The following is a 15,393-nucleotide window of genomic DNA, read 5'->3' on the forward strand; positions in this document are numbered from 1 at the left end:
GAGGTATTGTTGTTGGGAAGAAAAAGAGTTTTGGATTTAATCATAAAATTATGATTAAGATTCAGAAGTCGCCACTTAATATTAAGGTTATTAGGAAACTTAATGGTCTACGAGAGTCTGAGTAATGGATTGGTTGTGCAAGGGGAAGACGCATCACCCTCAGTGTAACCTACCTAAGGTAAGTTGCATTGTTGTTTGATTGTTTTTCTAAGTTGTGTTTCTATTTGTTGGTTTCGTCTAAGGTCCCAGGCAAATCTTCGTTCGTCAGGAAGTCTTTACCTCATAAAGTTTAATCTTAATCATTCTAAAACCTGAATTTTAGCAACACGTTCATTTTGCACTTTGTATCATTAATACTTGAGCGCATACTCTACCGTGTAGTTTTATACCTCTAAATATTAAAGTCTACATCTAAACCATAATATAAAATGAACAAAATGATTGGCAAAGAGTTTTTGATATTTTGATCAAATCCTAATGGATAAACATAAACTAGGTATCCATTTTTTTGCATTTTAAAATATAAAAAAGATGCATTTTTTTTATGAAAATATGCTTGGAAAACTTTTTAGGATCTGACTATATGTATGAAAACAAAATATTTTTTTATTTCTTTAAAAGGGGAAATTAATTTAAAAGTTTTAAGATTTCTTTGAAATTTTTTATTTTTTTTAATAAATATTTAGGAGAAAACCGTATTTTTAGATACCGGATCTGAATCTTATAATGCAAATATACAACCCGATATTATGCAAAATTGATAGAAAAATATGCAAGAAAATCATAATTTTTTTGAAAGGATTGTTTTTTGGATTTTTTTTGTTTTTTTTAATTATATAATATTATATTATTATAATAACATTATAATTTTTTAATACATTGGGATGGGTCGACCCAACTATATGGCTGAGCTTAGTCTCTAAAAGTGTTGGGCTGATCTCGGCCCAACAAATCCATTTCCTTCCTCTATTTTTAATATGGGCTAGACTCGGCAATCTAGGACGAGCCCAACCTAGTTGGGTTGCATCGCCCCAAAAGGGTTGGGCCGATTTCAGCCTAACGGGTCTGGTCTTTTTTTTTGGATGGGCTGGCACGGATCCAGCCCAAAATAAGGGTTAATTATTTGTGCTGCATGCTGAACAAATTATCGTTCCGCATGTAGCAACCTCGTTGCAGGCAAGGAAGGAGGATCAAGGGGAAAAAAGGAGAAAGTTACCTGGCGTGGGGGTCGTGACTGTGATGATGAGGTCTGGGCGATGGCTCAGGGGGCGTCACTAGAAGGAATAGTGGTCGACGTTGATTATAAGGAGAAGAAGAGTTTTGTAGAGGAGAGAGAGAGATGTTCGTGTTGGCTATTCTGTCACCGACAAGAGGATAGGTTAAAGAAGAAGGTTGAGTTGTGGTTTCTCATGGTGGTTTTGAGGTGGTGATGGTTGAAGAGGCGATAAAGAGAGATGTCGGTTGGAAAAAAAAAATGGGGAGAAAAACCTGACTTCTAGCCAACTTTGGATCCGATTTTCTCCATGCTCAGGCCATGAAATCCACCCTTATTTATAGGGGGTGGAAGATATTTTTTTAATGATGCCACATCTTGGCCCTTGGTTTGGCTAAGAAGGATCCCAACTGTTAATTCAAAGTAGCTACCATGAACTATCAAATTTGTCAGTAGAAGGCTGCATGAGTTCGCATGTTTAGGCCGACGCCACGACCGTTGTGTTGTCAATTAGTCTAAGCTAACCATACTAGATATTAGAGAAATGTTAGGCAATCATTTTGATTTAGGTGTTGTCAAATTTGGTCGAGGTTAGAGACATTAAATGCACCTACAAAATAGCCTCACTAAGCTGTTATTTCAGAGAAAATTGAAGAAGAAGATGGCCAGCAACCAAAATGGCACCATTTTGGTCATTCAATTTTTGATTTTCTCATCTACACACCTGATCGTCTTCAAACTTTAAAGTTTATGCAATTTGGTCCCTGGAAAAACTTCAATTTTAGCTTTTGATTTCAGCACCTTTTTCATTTTGTTCCTCAATCTCGGATTTCTTTAATTTAACCCCTAATTCACCACTAAAATTTTAATTTCTTCAATTTTACCCATGATTTTTGTCAATTGAGTCCCATAGTTCAACGCCTTTTGCAAAATGGTCATTGGTTGTGAATTTCTTTAATTTAACCTCTAATTAATCCCAAAACTTTGATTTTCTTGCGATTTTATCCCTATTTCAATTAATTGACTTGTTAAAAATTAAATTTGATATCTTAAGTTGAAAATATATAAAACTTGTAAAAAAGTGTCAAGGACAAAAATAATAAATTAAAAGAAAAGTGGTAAACATTTTGTATTGGAGGGTTAAATTTAAAATAAAAATAACTCCAACAAAAAAAAGAATTAGGAATAAATAAATAAAATTACACACCATAATCTTGTATTGAAGGGTGAAATTAAAAACCAATATCTTTTTTATGAAAGGGCCAAGAAAAAAATAGAAATAAAAAGAATAAAGATCAAATTGAAAACAATAATATATGACAAATTGAAATTGAAGGATTGAATTGAAAAAAAATAAAACTTTTATGAAATGACCAAAGACAAAAATTAGAAATTAAAAGCAAAGGAACTAAGTAGAAGTATAAAAAACAAAGAAGACCAACATACAATTTAAGAGGGAGGAGAGAGAAAATAAAAAAAAATCCACTAATGACAAACCGTCCAATACAATGCCTACACGTGCTGTGCCAGGAGAAAGAGAATGTTGAGGTGTATCCAACGACATAATAGAATGATAAATTTCAATACTAGAAGATATCACATGTGTTATCTAAAGCGCACAATCACTTCTCATGCGTAACAACTTTTTAAAATTTTACATTTTTTTTGTTGAAAGACCATAATGCCCTCGTCAAAGCACTAAATAAAAAAAAACTAACTTAAAGAAAAAAAACCCTCAATTATATATATATATATATATATATATATATTATGTTGAAGGGCATTGAAGAAATCTAAATGTTCATTAAAAATGAAGAACCAAAACTACCCCATACTAGGCATATATTATTTGTCTCAAAAGACATTTTTAGTATTTTTACCATTCATAAAATTAATAAAAAGACTCTATTATTTTTTTATTTTATTTTATAATTATTAATTGACATTAATAATAGACAATCTCTAATTCCCTCTGGGCCGTGGACTGTGCAGTATATGGAGAGGTTCTGAGCCCACAACTGGAAAAAGGAGGAGCCAGCCAGCCGAGTCCGATAAAAAGAAAAAAAAAATCAATTTCAAAATCAAAATCAAAATCAAAATCAAAATCTTCTTTGCTAAGCTCTCTCATTGGGTAAGTTTTGAGCTTTGATTGATTATTGTTTGTTCTCTGCTTTCGATTTCAGTGCAGGGTGGGAGTGTCCCTCTCGATTTCTTGGGTTTTGACCGCATCACACTGATCACACTTAACTATTTAGGGTTTCGGCTTTTAATATATTGGAGGAAAACAAAAAATTGGTTCTTGGCTGCTTAACTTAGATTAGGGTTTGCTTACTAGTGTGCTACATTGTTTCTTTTAGATACTTTCCCTTTTTGCTCTTTCAATATTTTAATTTTGCTTTATTTTTTTTTAAATTTTTGTTTCAAATTATGTTGGATTATTGAATCAAGAAATTGTATGATTAATTGTTTTTTAAGAAAAATTAGTGCTTTTTATGCCTTAAAACATTAGCTTTTGTATTGTTTCACATGAAATTTTATGTAGTGTGGTTATGCAATTGCTTTATCTTTTGCTTTCATTGTTGTGCTTAGGGTGTGATTCTAGTTAGAAGAGTGTTTTTGGTCGTATAGCCGTGCAAAGATGGCGAATTTACAAATGACGGGTATTCTGGAAAAGGTATGGTTTTTATTTTATCAGGGATTTCATTTGATGAACTGTTTGTTGGTAGGAGATGGTGTTGGAGATTTTTTGTGATGGTTCATTCGGGTGTTTCAGCTGGTGATAGTTAATTGTATTTATATTTTGATTTGCTTGGCTTTGTTTGCAGATGACGGGTAAGGATAAAGATTACAGATACATGGCAACATCTGATTTGTTGAATGAGTTAAACAAGGAGGGATTTAAAGCTGATACTGATTTGGAGATAAAGTTGTCAAATATTGTTCTACAGCAACTTGATGATGTAGCTGGTGATGTTTCTGGATTGGCTGTGAAGTGGTATGTCTCTCTCTCTCTCTCTCTGATTGCTATAAACATTATGACATTTGTGTATTTGGTGTTGGCCAAATCCATCCAAAATTTTCCAGGAATGTTTCCTCAAAATTTGGGAGAGATATAAGGAGAGATATTTCACTCCTGTCATTATATTTCCACACGTTAAGACTTTGGTCCTTGTGTATTGTATATCCTTTAGAGTGTAGACTACATAAATTGTAGTGCATACTCTCGTATATATGTGCTTTATGTGACAATACTGATTTAGCATCAAAGAGTTGCTATTTAAAATTCCAACTTGCATGTGGACAAATTATGGATGCTTTGTGTCAATAGTGTTAAAAAGTTACCGCTGGAACTCTTGCTTCCTGTTTCTCGTGTTTCGATTTGGGGCTTGTTTTTTCTTCATTTATGCAATATGGACATTGTAACTTCTGAGAGACTCAACTTGGCATGGTTGTTGCCTTGTGGATGCCCCATATACATGCGCTCTTTCAAGTGTGAACAACAAGAGGGAAAAGAAGATGAAGGAGATGCTAAATATCAGTGTTGCTGCAAGCTTGATTTTTATGCTTTTTATTAATGTGGTGTTGCAGTCTTGCTCCATTGGTGAAGAAGGTCAGCGAGGCTCGAGTTGTGGAGATGACTAATAAACTATGTGAGAAATTGCTACATGGTAAAGATCAGCATCGTGACATCGCAAGCATTGCTTTGAAGACTATTGCATCTGAAGTCACAGCAATATCTCTGGCTCAGTCTATTCTTGTCACCCTATCTCCACAGTTGATAAAAGGAATAACAAGTCCGGTGAGTTCTAAATACAATGTGTCAAGGTCTTGTCATCTGGAAGTTTCTTCTCCTCTTCTCCATAACTTCCCTTTGCATTCTTTTCTGCCACAGGGAATGAGCACGGAGATCAAATGTGAATGTCTTGATATTTTGTGTGATGTTCTTCATAAATTTGGAAATTTGATGGCAAATGATCATGAGTTGCTTTTAAATGCACTTTTGTCCCAATTGAATTCCAATCAAGCCACCGTTAGAAAGAGGACAGTTTCGTGCATTGGTAAGACTGAACTGATATTCGTCATCGATTTCCCTTGCAATACCATTATTTTGAATTAATTGTAGATTTTCTTGATTCACTCTTTGGGGGAAACAGAAAGGTTTTTGCCCTGGATCCTAACCAAAATATCAGAGCAGTCAGAAATTTGGCACATCCTCAACCATTAGGCATGGCTAAAATTAGGTGTTCTGCTCTCTCTTTCCCATCTTTCATCTCTCCCTCCCTCACTCACTCCTGGGTAACAATGAGATTTTTATGCATGTAACTTGGTATTGGTAGCAGTTGTGTAGCGAGACCTAAAACCAGATATGTACTTGAGAAGGGTGGGTGTTTTTTTTTATAAAAACAATTCAAAGTTCTTTTTACTTCAAATTAAGATGGGAGATTCCTTCAAACCTGCTGTCTCTATGATTTTTCCTTATTTCTGGCTAATTTACGACTTTGATAAGTATGATGTGAAATCATCCACCCTAAAGATTGTTGACGTGGCTTTAAACTATTCTTTGATGTTCAGCATCTCTTGCTTCAAGCTTGTCAGATGATTTATTGGGGAAGGCGACAGTTGAGGTTGTTCGGAAATTGAGAACTAAGGGTGCAAAACCTGAGATGATCCGAACAAACATTCAAATGATTGGTGCTTTGAGGTAATGGTATGCTGTATCTGTTTACCATATGGTGCTTTCACTTTCCTGGGTTCACTATTAAAGAATTTTCTGATAACTGTGGAGGACAGGTCAAACTTCGTATTGTTGAGGGTAAACCATTGGCACTACAAGATGTGAGCCAGTCTGATAACAAGATTTGTAGTCTGAATGTGTGAACTGTGGCATGCTTATGTATATCTACTTGTAGACTTGGAACTTTAAATGTATCGAAGTGTGAAATGAAAAAGTTTCTTCTTTGAGCTTTAGATTACACCTGTCCCACTGTCTACTCATCCTAACAAGCCAACACTTTTTATGCTTACAAATTGTGTGATGCTTTGGTGTTTAAGCCGTGCTGTGGGATATCGATTTGGACCCCATCTTGGAGACACGGTGCCAGTGCTAATTAGTTACTGCACAAGTGCATCAGAGAATGATGAGGAGCTTCGTGAATATGGCTTGCAGGTGCTGTAAATGTCTCCATCCATTTTATTACTCTTGTGGTTCTAATCATTTGCTTGTCTTTGATCATGGCTTCTGGTTGCATGCTTAAAATTTTTGCTGCAGGCACTGGAAAGTTTTCTGCTCAGATGTCCCAGAGACATTTATTCGTACTGTGACGAAATTCTTCATCTTGCTCTGGAGTACCTAAGTTATGATCCAAACTTTACTGATAACATGGAAGAAGATACTGATGACGAGAGTCATGAGGAGGAGGAGGATGAGTATGTTTTTAAAAAATTCATATTTGTAATTCATTTCAATATGCTTCCTGAACTTGTTATTAATCTCTTCAATCCCGTTGTTTTTTGTAGTGAGAGTGAAAATGAATATACCGATGATGAAGATGTCAGCTGGAAAGTTCGAAGGGCAGCCGCTAAATGCTTAGCGGCATTAATTGTTTCTCGTCCGGAAGTTCTTGCAAAACTGTATGAGGAGGTATGCTGCCATAATTGAGGCACATGTAAAGTGATTTCTTAATGTGGTCTGGTATGAACCTGCCTAAAGTTTTGGTGGTTGGTTTATGTTTGAATTTGGATTTAAGCCTTTAGGTGGATGACATGGATGGTTTTTTTCCTTCTCTTTTTTTCATGTGATATGGCATCCTTTGATTTATCAAAGAAATTGGTTTTCAACTTCTTTATATTCCAACTTGCTCAACATCCCGGTATCAAAAACAAAATTTGTTAAGCTTCTGTTTTTCTTTTGTGCAGGCCTGTCCTAAATTGATTGATAGATTTAAAGAAAGGGAAGAAAATGTCAAGGTAAGGCCTGATCAATTAACTGGAGAAATTTGGGCACTGCATCTGAATCCTCATCTGAGTTTGTTGTGATTCAGATGGATGTCTTCAATACATTCATTGAGCTACTACGTCAAACTGGAAACGTTACAAAAGGGAAGATTGACATGAATGAATCAAGGCAAGTTTCTGTATTGTTATGCATGGAAAATTTACCTTATATTAAAATCATTTATTTGAATTTCTCCTGGTAAATGTCTAGGTATTTTCTTTCTCTTTGTTTACTGTGTGTTTCACCTCTCTTTTTTGAGTAAATTTCTTGGTTTTGAAACATTTTTAGGGCAGAGACATTGCTTTTAAATCAACTTTAAGAGCTTGTATAGAAACCAAGTGGAGTGTCATTGACATTAATGGGTGTACTGATAACCACAGCCCTTCTCTGCCACTATTCCATTGAGACTGGTTTATCAGGGTTAGTCCCCTAGAGGATGAGATTCTTTATTTAGTTTTCTTTTTTCTTTTTATTTTATTCTTATAAGCCTAATGAATGGTGTTACTCTGTACCATCCAAAAGGGACAAAATCACAGTTCCTGAAAGTTGTAAACTACAATGCAAAACAAGTTGGCCAAGTGTTAAAACTTGGGTTCATGGGCCTACATAATGGCTATACTTTGGAATTAGATGATAAAATAGTGTCCACAAAATTGCTTTGTCTGTAATTAGCTTATTGTTTCAGGAGTGTGGTCTCCCAGTTTACTAATTTTGCAAGCATTAATGTTATGCAGCCCAAGATGGTTACTGAAGCAAGAAGTGCCAAAGATTGTCAAATCTATAAATAGGCAACTGCGTGAGAAATCCATCAAGACTAAGGTAAGAGCTGATACATGTCATGGATTAAGGGTTGCATGCTCAAAAAATTGTATGCCATCTCTTAGATGAATTGTACCCACACCTTACAGAAAATAAATAAAATGTATTACCTTTGTCTGCCAATAGGTTGGGGCATTTTCAGTGTTGAGAGAACTTGTGGTTGTCTTGCCAGATTGCCTTTCAGAACAGATTGGGTCACTTATTCCAGGAATCGAGAAGGCATTAAATGTAAGTGAATTTTCATCGAGTCAGATGTGTATCAATGGTGCTTGATTTTCCCTTTCACAGTCTATCTTTAATTGGTGCAATTTTTCCTGTACAACATTCCTCAGGACAAATCTTCGACCTCAAATTTGAAGATTGAGGCTCTTACTTTTACAAAATTGGTACTGGCTTCACATTCACCTCCTGTTTTCCACCCTTATATCAAGGTAATTAATAGTTTTATTCGGGAATTTGAAACCTCTTATAATACTCAAGTATCCTCAAGTTCATTTCTAATCTTTTTGCTAGCATTTTTCTCTTACGCAATGTTCTATTGGCATGAACTTAAAATGTCAAAAGATAACATGTTAAGCCTTTTTTTTTAATTTTTGAAGAATTCTCTCTTGTATGGCTTGAGGATATATGATTTTTTGTTAACTTGTTAAAGTCTGGAAAAACTTTGCCGGTCAATGCTACACTGTGAAGATCTTTTCTTTTAATAGGATTCGTTGGGATAATGATCAGTCCCCCTGAAAACAACAACATCATCCGGATTGATGTAACAATTCATCATCTTCAAGAGGAGTTTTAATAGTTAATGGAAATAGTGTTTTTTCATTTTTTTATAGGTTTGCAAATTTTCCAATTTGATCTCTTATTTATTGCTGCCCTTAGTCTGCATTATGAATGCATTTACAAATTTTGTATACATTCCTATTTGTATTGCTATGAATTGGAAACTTTCTTGTGGTTTGATTATTTTCAACAACAGCCTCTATGAATGAAAAACAATCACGACTCGTGAGTAATAATAAGATTACTGTTATTTATATTGCTTGTGATTGCAGGCCCTTTCTAGTCCTGTTTTATCTGCTGTTGGTGAGAGATACTACAAGGTCACAGCAGAGGCCTTAAGAGTATGCGGGGAGCTTGTTCGTGTTGTCCGTCCCAATATCCAGGTTAGATATTTATTTTTTAACTTTGATGTTTTTCAAGATTTTGTTTGACATTTTTATTTTTATTTTTATTTTTATGAAAGTCCATTTCTTATAACTTAATTGTTGTTCTGATGTAGGGCTTTGGTTTTGACTTCAAACCTTATGTTCGTCCAATATATAATGCCATAATGTCACGCTTGACAAACCAAGATCAAGACCAGGTCAGTAGAGTTGATTCTGCAGCCTTTTCTCATACCGAGAATCCTTTTAACCTCTGTATTCTTTTCTAAAGCGGCAAATTTCTTCTTATCCAGGAGGTTAAGGAGTGTGCAATATCTTGCATGGGGCTTGTCATTTCAACATTTGGTGATAATCTCAAAACAGAATTACCTGTGTGCCTCCCTGTACTTGTTGATCGTATGGGGAATGAGATAACACGACTTACTGCTGTGAAGGTCAGTATTGCATAGATTGCCATGTGATTGTTTATATTCCATGGGTTTTTTGGCACCAGTCATGGGTGTCGTGGTGACAATTTAGTTAGGCCTTCTCATCTGAAGTTATAATGTGTTTTCTTGATCACAATGATGCACAAGTACTCAAGCCATTTTGAATTTCTGAATCTAGGCTTTTGCTGTAATTGCGACTTCTCCTCTTCGGATTGATCTGTCATGTGTCCTGGAGAATGTCATTGCAGAGCTGACTGCATTCCTACGGAAGGTATGAAAGTTTGCTTACTTAAAAATATATACATACTAATATGTTGGATTGATGATTTGTAGATAGGCTGATGTGCATTTGAGTATGTGTATAAATTCTGAACTCTGCATTATTGTTTTGAAACATAGGCTAATCGAGCTTTAAGGCAGGCAACTTTGGGGACACTGAATTATCTAATTGTAGCATATGGTGACCAAATTGGTTCATCTGCTTATGAAGTTATTATCGTGGAACTTTCTACTCTGATAAGGTTTTGCACACCTTTGACGCTATGCTTTTGTGGGTTCTTGGAGCGTGGAATGGTTATTGTCTGTGATTACATTCGAAATGCTAATTCTCTTGGTTTTGCCTGTGTGCCAGTGATTCAGATTTGCACATGGCAGCTCTTGCTCTGGAACTTTGCTGCACCTTAATGACTGACAGGAAATCAAGCCCGAATGTTGGTTTGGCTGTTAGAAATAAAGTTCTTCCTCAGGCACTAACATTAATTAAAAGCCCATTGCTACAGGGTCAAGCCCTGTTGGTAACACTCTCTTCCGTACCAAAGATTACATCTGGTCCAAATTAATGCTTGGTTTTAAACTTTGTCTGCTTGATATTTCAGGCTTTGCGAAACTTTTTTGCTGCTTTAGTCTATTCTGCAAATACAAGTTTCGACACTTTACTGGACTCGCTCCTTTCAAGTGCCAAGCCAGCTCCACAGTCAGGAGGTGTTGCAAAAAAGGCTTTGCATTCAATAGCCCAATGTGTGGCTGTTCTCTGCCTTGCTGCAGACGATCTAAAATGTTCATCTACTGTGGACATGCTTACTGAGATTCTTAAAGATGACAGCAGCACCAATTCAGTAAGTTTGCCACTATCAAAATTTTCTATCAAGTAACATGGTCTTTGGATTGATGATACCCTTCTCTATAAAAATATCTGAATTCTGCATTTTGTAACTGTTTTTCAGGCTAAGCAGCACCTTGCACTGTTATGCCTGGGAGAAATTGGGAGAAGGAAAGATCTGAGCTTGCATGCAAATATAGAAACCATTATTATCGAGTCATTCCAATCCCCTTTTGAAGAGATAAAGTCTGCTGCTTCTTATGCTCTTGGCAATATTGCTGTCAGTAATCTTTCCAAGTACCTACCATTTATCTTGGACCAGATTGATAATCAACAGAAGAAACAGTATCTCCTGCTTCATTCTCTGAAGGAGGTATGTTTATATATATATATCAAACTGAAGGTTATTTCCTCAAACCATGTCTCCTTTTCTAACCTCCTGAATATGCAGGTTATAGTAAGACAGTCGGTAGATAAAGCGGAGTTCCAGGATTCCATTGTTGAGAAGATACTTAAATTACTATTTAATCACTGTGAAAGTGACGAAGAGGGCGTCCGGAATGTTGTAGCTGAGTGCCTCGGTAAAATTGCACTCGTTGAACCTGCAAAGCTTGTTCCTGCGCTTAAGGTATCTAACACATCAAATGGCATTCTGGGTTTCATTTAAGTTTGTTCTTAGCTTTTGTGGCTCCAAAGGCTTGTGTTTTACTTGTGCTCTAAATTCATTATAGGTGAGAACAACGAGTCCAGCTGCCTTCACCAGAGCAACAGTAGTAATTGCTGTAAAATACTCAATAGTTGAGCGACTTGAGAAGATTGATGAGATTATATACCCTGAAATCTCATCTTTTCTTATGCTTATCAAGGATCATGACCGGGTAAGTTGCAATTATATATTGCTCTAATGAATAAGCACAGTGTTCTCTTTTGGTGGGCTGCATGGTTTTTGAACCTAATGATTATTCTTCAATATGGCATGCAGCATGTCAGGCGTGCAGCTATCTTGGCCTTGAGCACATTTGCTCACAACAAACCTAACCTTATTAAGGGACTCCTTCCTGAATTATTGCCACTTCTCTATGATCAAACAATTGTTAAGGTAATTGAAAACTTCTTCTTCTCTGAGCTAATGATGAGTTTCATGCGCTGCTTGTCTAAATACAGTGGAAATAGTGGATTATTGCTTGAGCTTTTTAACTTGTCCTGTCTTTTATAATGATATCTTTTTATCCCATTGCATTATATTTGTTTTAGCATGGTGCTGAGAGGTCATATGCACTGCTTATGATTTCAATGCTTTAGTAATATTATAACTATTATTTGTGTTTAATCTTTTTGTTTCTAATTTGCTTATTGCAGTGCCGAGAGTTTGTATTAGCTAGTCTTTGTATGAAATGTTGAATTAGTTATTTGAATCTGTCTGTATAATGTACATGCTGGCATCATATGTGGGAGCACAATCATTGGTTCATTTTGCATTGAGCCTAGGATTATGCATTCTTGTATGCATGAAAAATAGCAACTCCAGTGGATTTCATAGGATGATTGATTGAGATGAACTTAGATCAGCTTATAAGGGCATATATTCTCTTGACTTCTGGAAATTTTGTTTTGAGGTCTGCTTTGTTATTCAAGTTATTATAAATATTTTTCAAGGAGCTTAGTTACAAGATAATGCTCGTTAAAAAACATTTGGTGGTTTTATTCCTTGTGGCTTAAGCTATTATAACAATATATGTATGATATGATTATATTAATGCTGATTGAAAGATCACGAAAAAATAAGAAAGTTTTAAGTGAATTAAAGCTTGAGCCAATATATCTATTGCTATTGATCGGAAACAATGAATAAGGGGATGCAAAAGTGAATTGACCTGAAAGGATTCTCAGTTGCTAGGGCAGGATACCATGGGGAAGGCTTGAACTGATGGAATTGTCCTTCAAATCAATTTTTGTACTTTTGCACTGCCATGATTGAGTATCAGTATCCTTTGTGTGGCCAGTTTTGCTTTGTTTTGTGGATGTTGTTTCCTTTCCAACCCCCCCCCCCCCCCCCAAAAAAAAAAAAAAAAAAAAAAACACCATTGAGCTTTGCCTTTTACGAGTTCTGCAACCAAGTTTTCAAATAATGGCAGCTCTGATACAGCTGCTACATCACATTATGTTGTGGCTGTCACATTGCAAAATAATTCAGCTGCTAGACTTGAAAAAGCTGCTATTTCATTGTTTTTGCAGCACATTGTTAAAAATCGCTTAGTTTCTGCTGTGTACATTGGAGACTGGTATTACAATATTTAGGCTTGCATTATAGATTGTCCACATGCAAAATTATTTGGTTTTCAAACAAGTTGCATCCACAATCCCAAAATCATTGTGACAGTTATGAAACATCTGCGATTGTCTGCAGCAGCATGGCTGTGATTGTCACTTCGTTTTAAAAACCATTTTTCTGTATCAGATTTTGTGAGTAATATTCTTGTCATTCACAATGATTCTGTTTTTTCAAATTGTCAGATTTTCTGATTTTTACCATACTGGCTATTTTATAATGAATCACCCATATTATATCTGTCAGATTTTCTGATTTTTAATCCCTGCTTGCTGCAGCAAGAATTGATACGAACAGTAGATCTTGGGCCTTTCAAGCATATTGTGGATGATGGCCTTGAGTTGAGGAAAGCAGCTTTTGAATGCGTAGACACATTGCTGGACAGTTGTCTTGATCAAGTGAACCCTTCATCTTTCATTGTTCCTTACCTCAAATCAGGCTTGGATGGTTCGTGTTCCATACCCTCCTCCCTAAGCCCGCTTATTTTTTGTATGGTTATTTTAATTTTGTGATTCATTTGGTTTGGTTTTATGCATGAAAAGTGATGCTGAGTGATGCAACCAAACAAAATAAATATAAGGAAATTGGGAATTATATTGATTTATTTCTCAAGCCTGATTTCTTTTCTTTCTTTCATTTTTTCTTAAAACCTATTTATATAAGATTCAATCTATCTTAGCAATCTTTAATTCTGTTCAGGATTAAATTTATCTATAAATGATAGTATTAATCTGGAGTTTTCCTTTGTTATGATTTCATTTTCCTATTTTCATCTTTTTAGAAAAACTAAAATTTTCAGAATTAAGAGATAAATGAAATTAATTACTAAATTTCTTTCTTTATCTGCATCGTTGGGTTACAACATTTCAAACATGTTTGGTTTTTTTCTAACTAGGACAAGAAACCGTTCAATTTGCAACATTTGCATCATCACTAAGGGATAAAATCCATGTACATATATGAATCTTATTTTTCAAAAAGACTATTTGTGAGAAGAATTCTAATCTCTTTATTCTCTTAACTATCTAAATTTCACTAAGACTACTTGTTTCATTGGTTTTCCGTATGATAGTGAGATTAATTTCAAATGATTATTCAATATCAATAATTAGATCTAGTTAGCAAATGACGTCTGTGAAGATTGGAGTATACATGATGGTTATCGTTAATTTTATCAACTGTTGGCTGACTTGACTATTTTGGATGTTCCAGATCATTATGATGTTAAAATGCCTTGCCATCTTATCCTCTCAAAACTGGCAGATAAGTGTCCATCTGCTGTATTGGCAGGTCAGTGAGTTGATCAAGCTACTTTAGTCTGCTGGTTTCTCTGTGCTACAAATTTTCTAATCTCTTAATTGTGAACTGCAGTGTTGGACTCATTGGTGGACCCCCTCCAAAAAACTATCAATTTTAAGCCTAAGCAAGTTGCTGTAAAGCAAGAAGTGGATCGTAATGAAGACATGATTCGCAGTGCTCTTCGAGCAATTGCATCCTTGAATCGCATAAGGTTTGTGGATTTTATACTGTTTAAATTGAAGCTGTTTGCTCTTCTGCCAAAATTATAGATAACTTCCCTTATTGTGCCATGGTATGACTTTAATGCTTCAGCATGGCTTTCATCTGTAGGTAGAAAACACGTTAGACATATTTCTACTCTGATTGGATAAAAATTGTTTCGGATTTTTATTTCTAACTGCATAACGGAAACACGACATGAGCTGAATGAATGGAATACTTCCTCTTCTGCTGGTGCTTGATCATTGCTTTCTTATTTTGCAGCGGAGGAGATTGCAGCCTTAAATTCAAAAACCTTATGAGTGAAATTTCAAAATCTCCAACCCTCTGGGACAAGTATTATTCCATCCGAAATGAATGATGAACATGCTGATTCCATGCTAACCAGTCATCGTTCTGAAGTTCTTGTTAGGGGGTGAGAAAATATTTGATGACTGCGGCTGCAGTCCAAGCTCTTTTGGGGTAAAAAGAAAATGGTGAAAAAGTTATAGCCTGAGTTGGATGTTTAATGGAGGTTACCAATCCTAAGTTTTGGTAGGATTATGTGAAGTCCCATTTTCGTGTCCCCAGCATACTAAAAAACATTTTTAGAATCTCTGTTTTCGTGTATAGGGTGTCAAATTACTTCACTCTCATCTTGAAAATTAGCCCTATTGTGAGCATAGAAAATGGAAATATTGCTTTTCCCATTTGGAGCCAATGAGTACACAATTGGTTGTGCTATGTAAGTGATATGGTTCATAGAATCTGACCTCAATATTTGGATTGGAGACTTGATGTTTTTGCCTGGCCAGTCTTCGTTCGAGCAAATGAATTTTTACTTGAATAA

General features: G+C 35.5%; 1 protein-coding gene across 1 annotated transcript; it reads left to right on the forward strand.

Moving 5' to 3' along the window:
* Positions 1-3,215: 3,215 nt before the first annotated feature.
* LOC133699232 (cullin-associated NEDD8-dissociated protein 1-like) lies at positions 3,216-15,393 on the forward strand. Its single transcript, XM_062122399.1, has 29 exons — positions 3,216-3,344; positions 3,803-3,887; positions 4,039-4,208; positions 4,802-5,012; positions 5,106-5,271; positions 5,786-5,915; positions 6,266-6,380; positions 6,483-6,640; positions 6,731-6,854; positions 7,130-7,180; positions 7,255-7,337; positions 7,943-8,027; positions 8,154-8,255; positions 8,360-8,458; positions 9,080-9,190; positions 9,307-9,390; positions 9,484-9,624; positions 9,797-9,889; positions 10,018-10,139; positions 10,250-10,412; positions 10,494-10,733; positions 10,842-11,090; positions 11,169-11,345; positions 11,449-11,595; positions 11,700-11,816; positions 13,325-13,493; positions 14,259-14,336; positions 14,418-14,556; positions 14,829-15,393. Exons 2-29 carry the CDS (start codon positions 3,852-3,854, stop codon positions 14,923-14,925), a joined length of 3,657 nt encoding a protein of 1,218 aa, XP_061978383.1. The 5' UTR covers positions 3,216-3,344; positions 3,803-3,851; the 3' UTR covers positions 14,926-15,393.

The sequence above is a fragment of the Populus nigra genome, chromosome 7 (assembly GCF_951802175.1).
Source record: "Populus nigra chromosome 7, ddPopNigr1.1, whole genome shotgun sequence".
Taxonomy (NCBI): Eukaryota; Viridiplantae; Streptophyta; class Magnoliopsida; order Malpighiales; family Salicaceae; genus Populus; species Populus nigra.

Excerpts from the sequence above, each read along its gene's own strand:
- LOC133699232 (XM_062122399.1), top strand. The coding sequence starts at position 3,852 with ATGGCGAATTTACAAATGACGGGTATTCTGGAAAAG. Across the intron at positions 7,338-7,942 it reads ATTGACATGAATGAATCAAG|CCCAAGATGGTTACTGAAGC; the intron begins GCAAGTTTCTGT and ends AATGTTATGCAG. Across the intron at positions 10,413-10,493 it reads TACAGGGTCAAGCCCTGTTG|GCTTTGCGAAACTTTTTTGC; the intron begins GTAACACTCTCT and ends TTGATATTTCAG.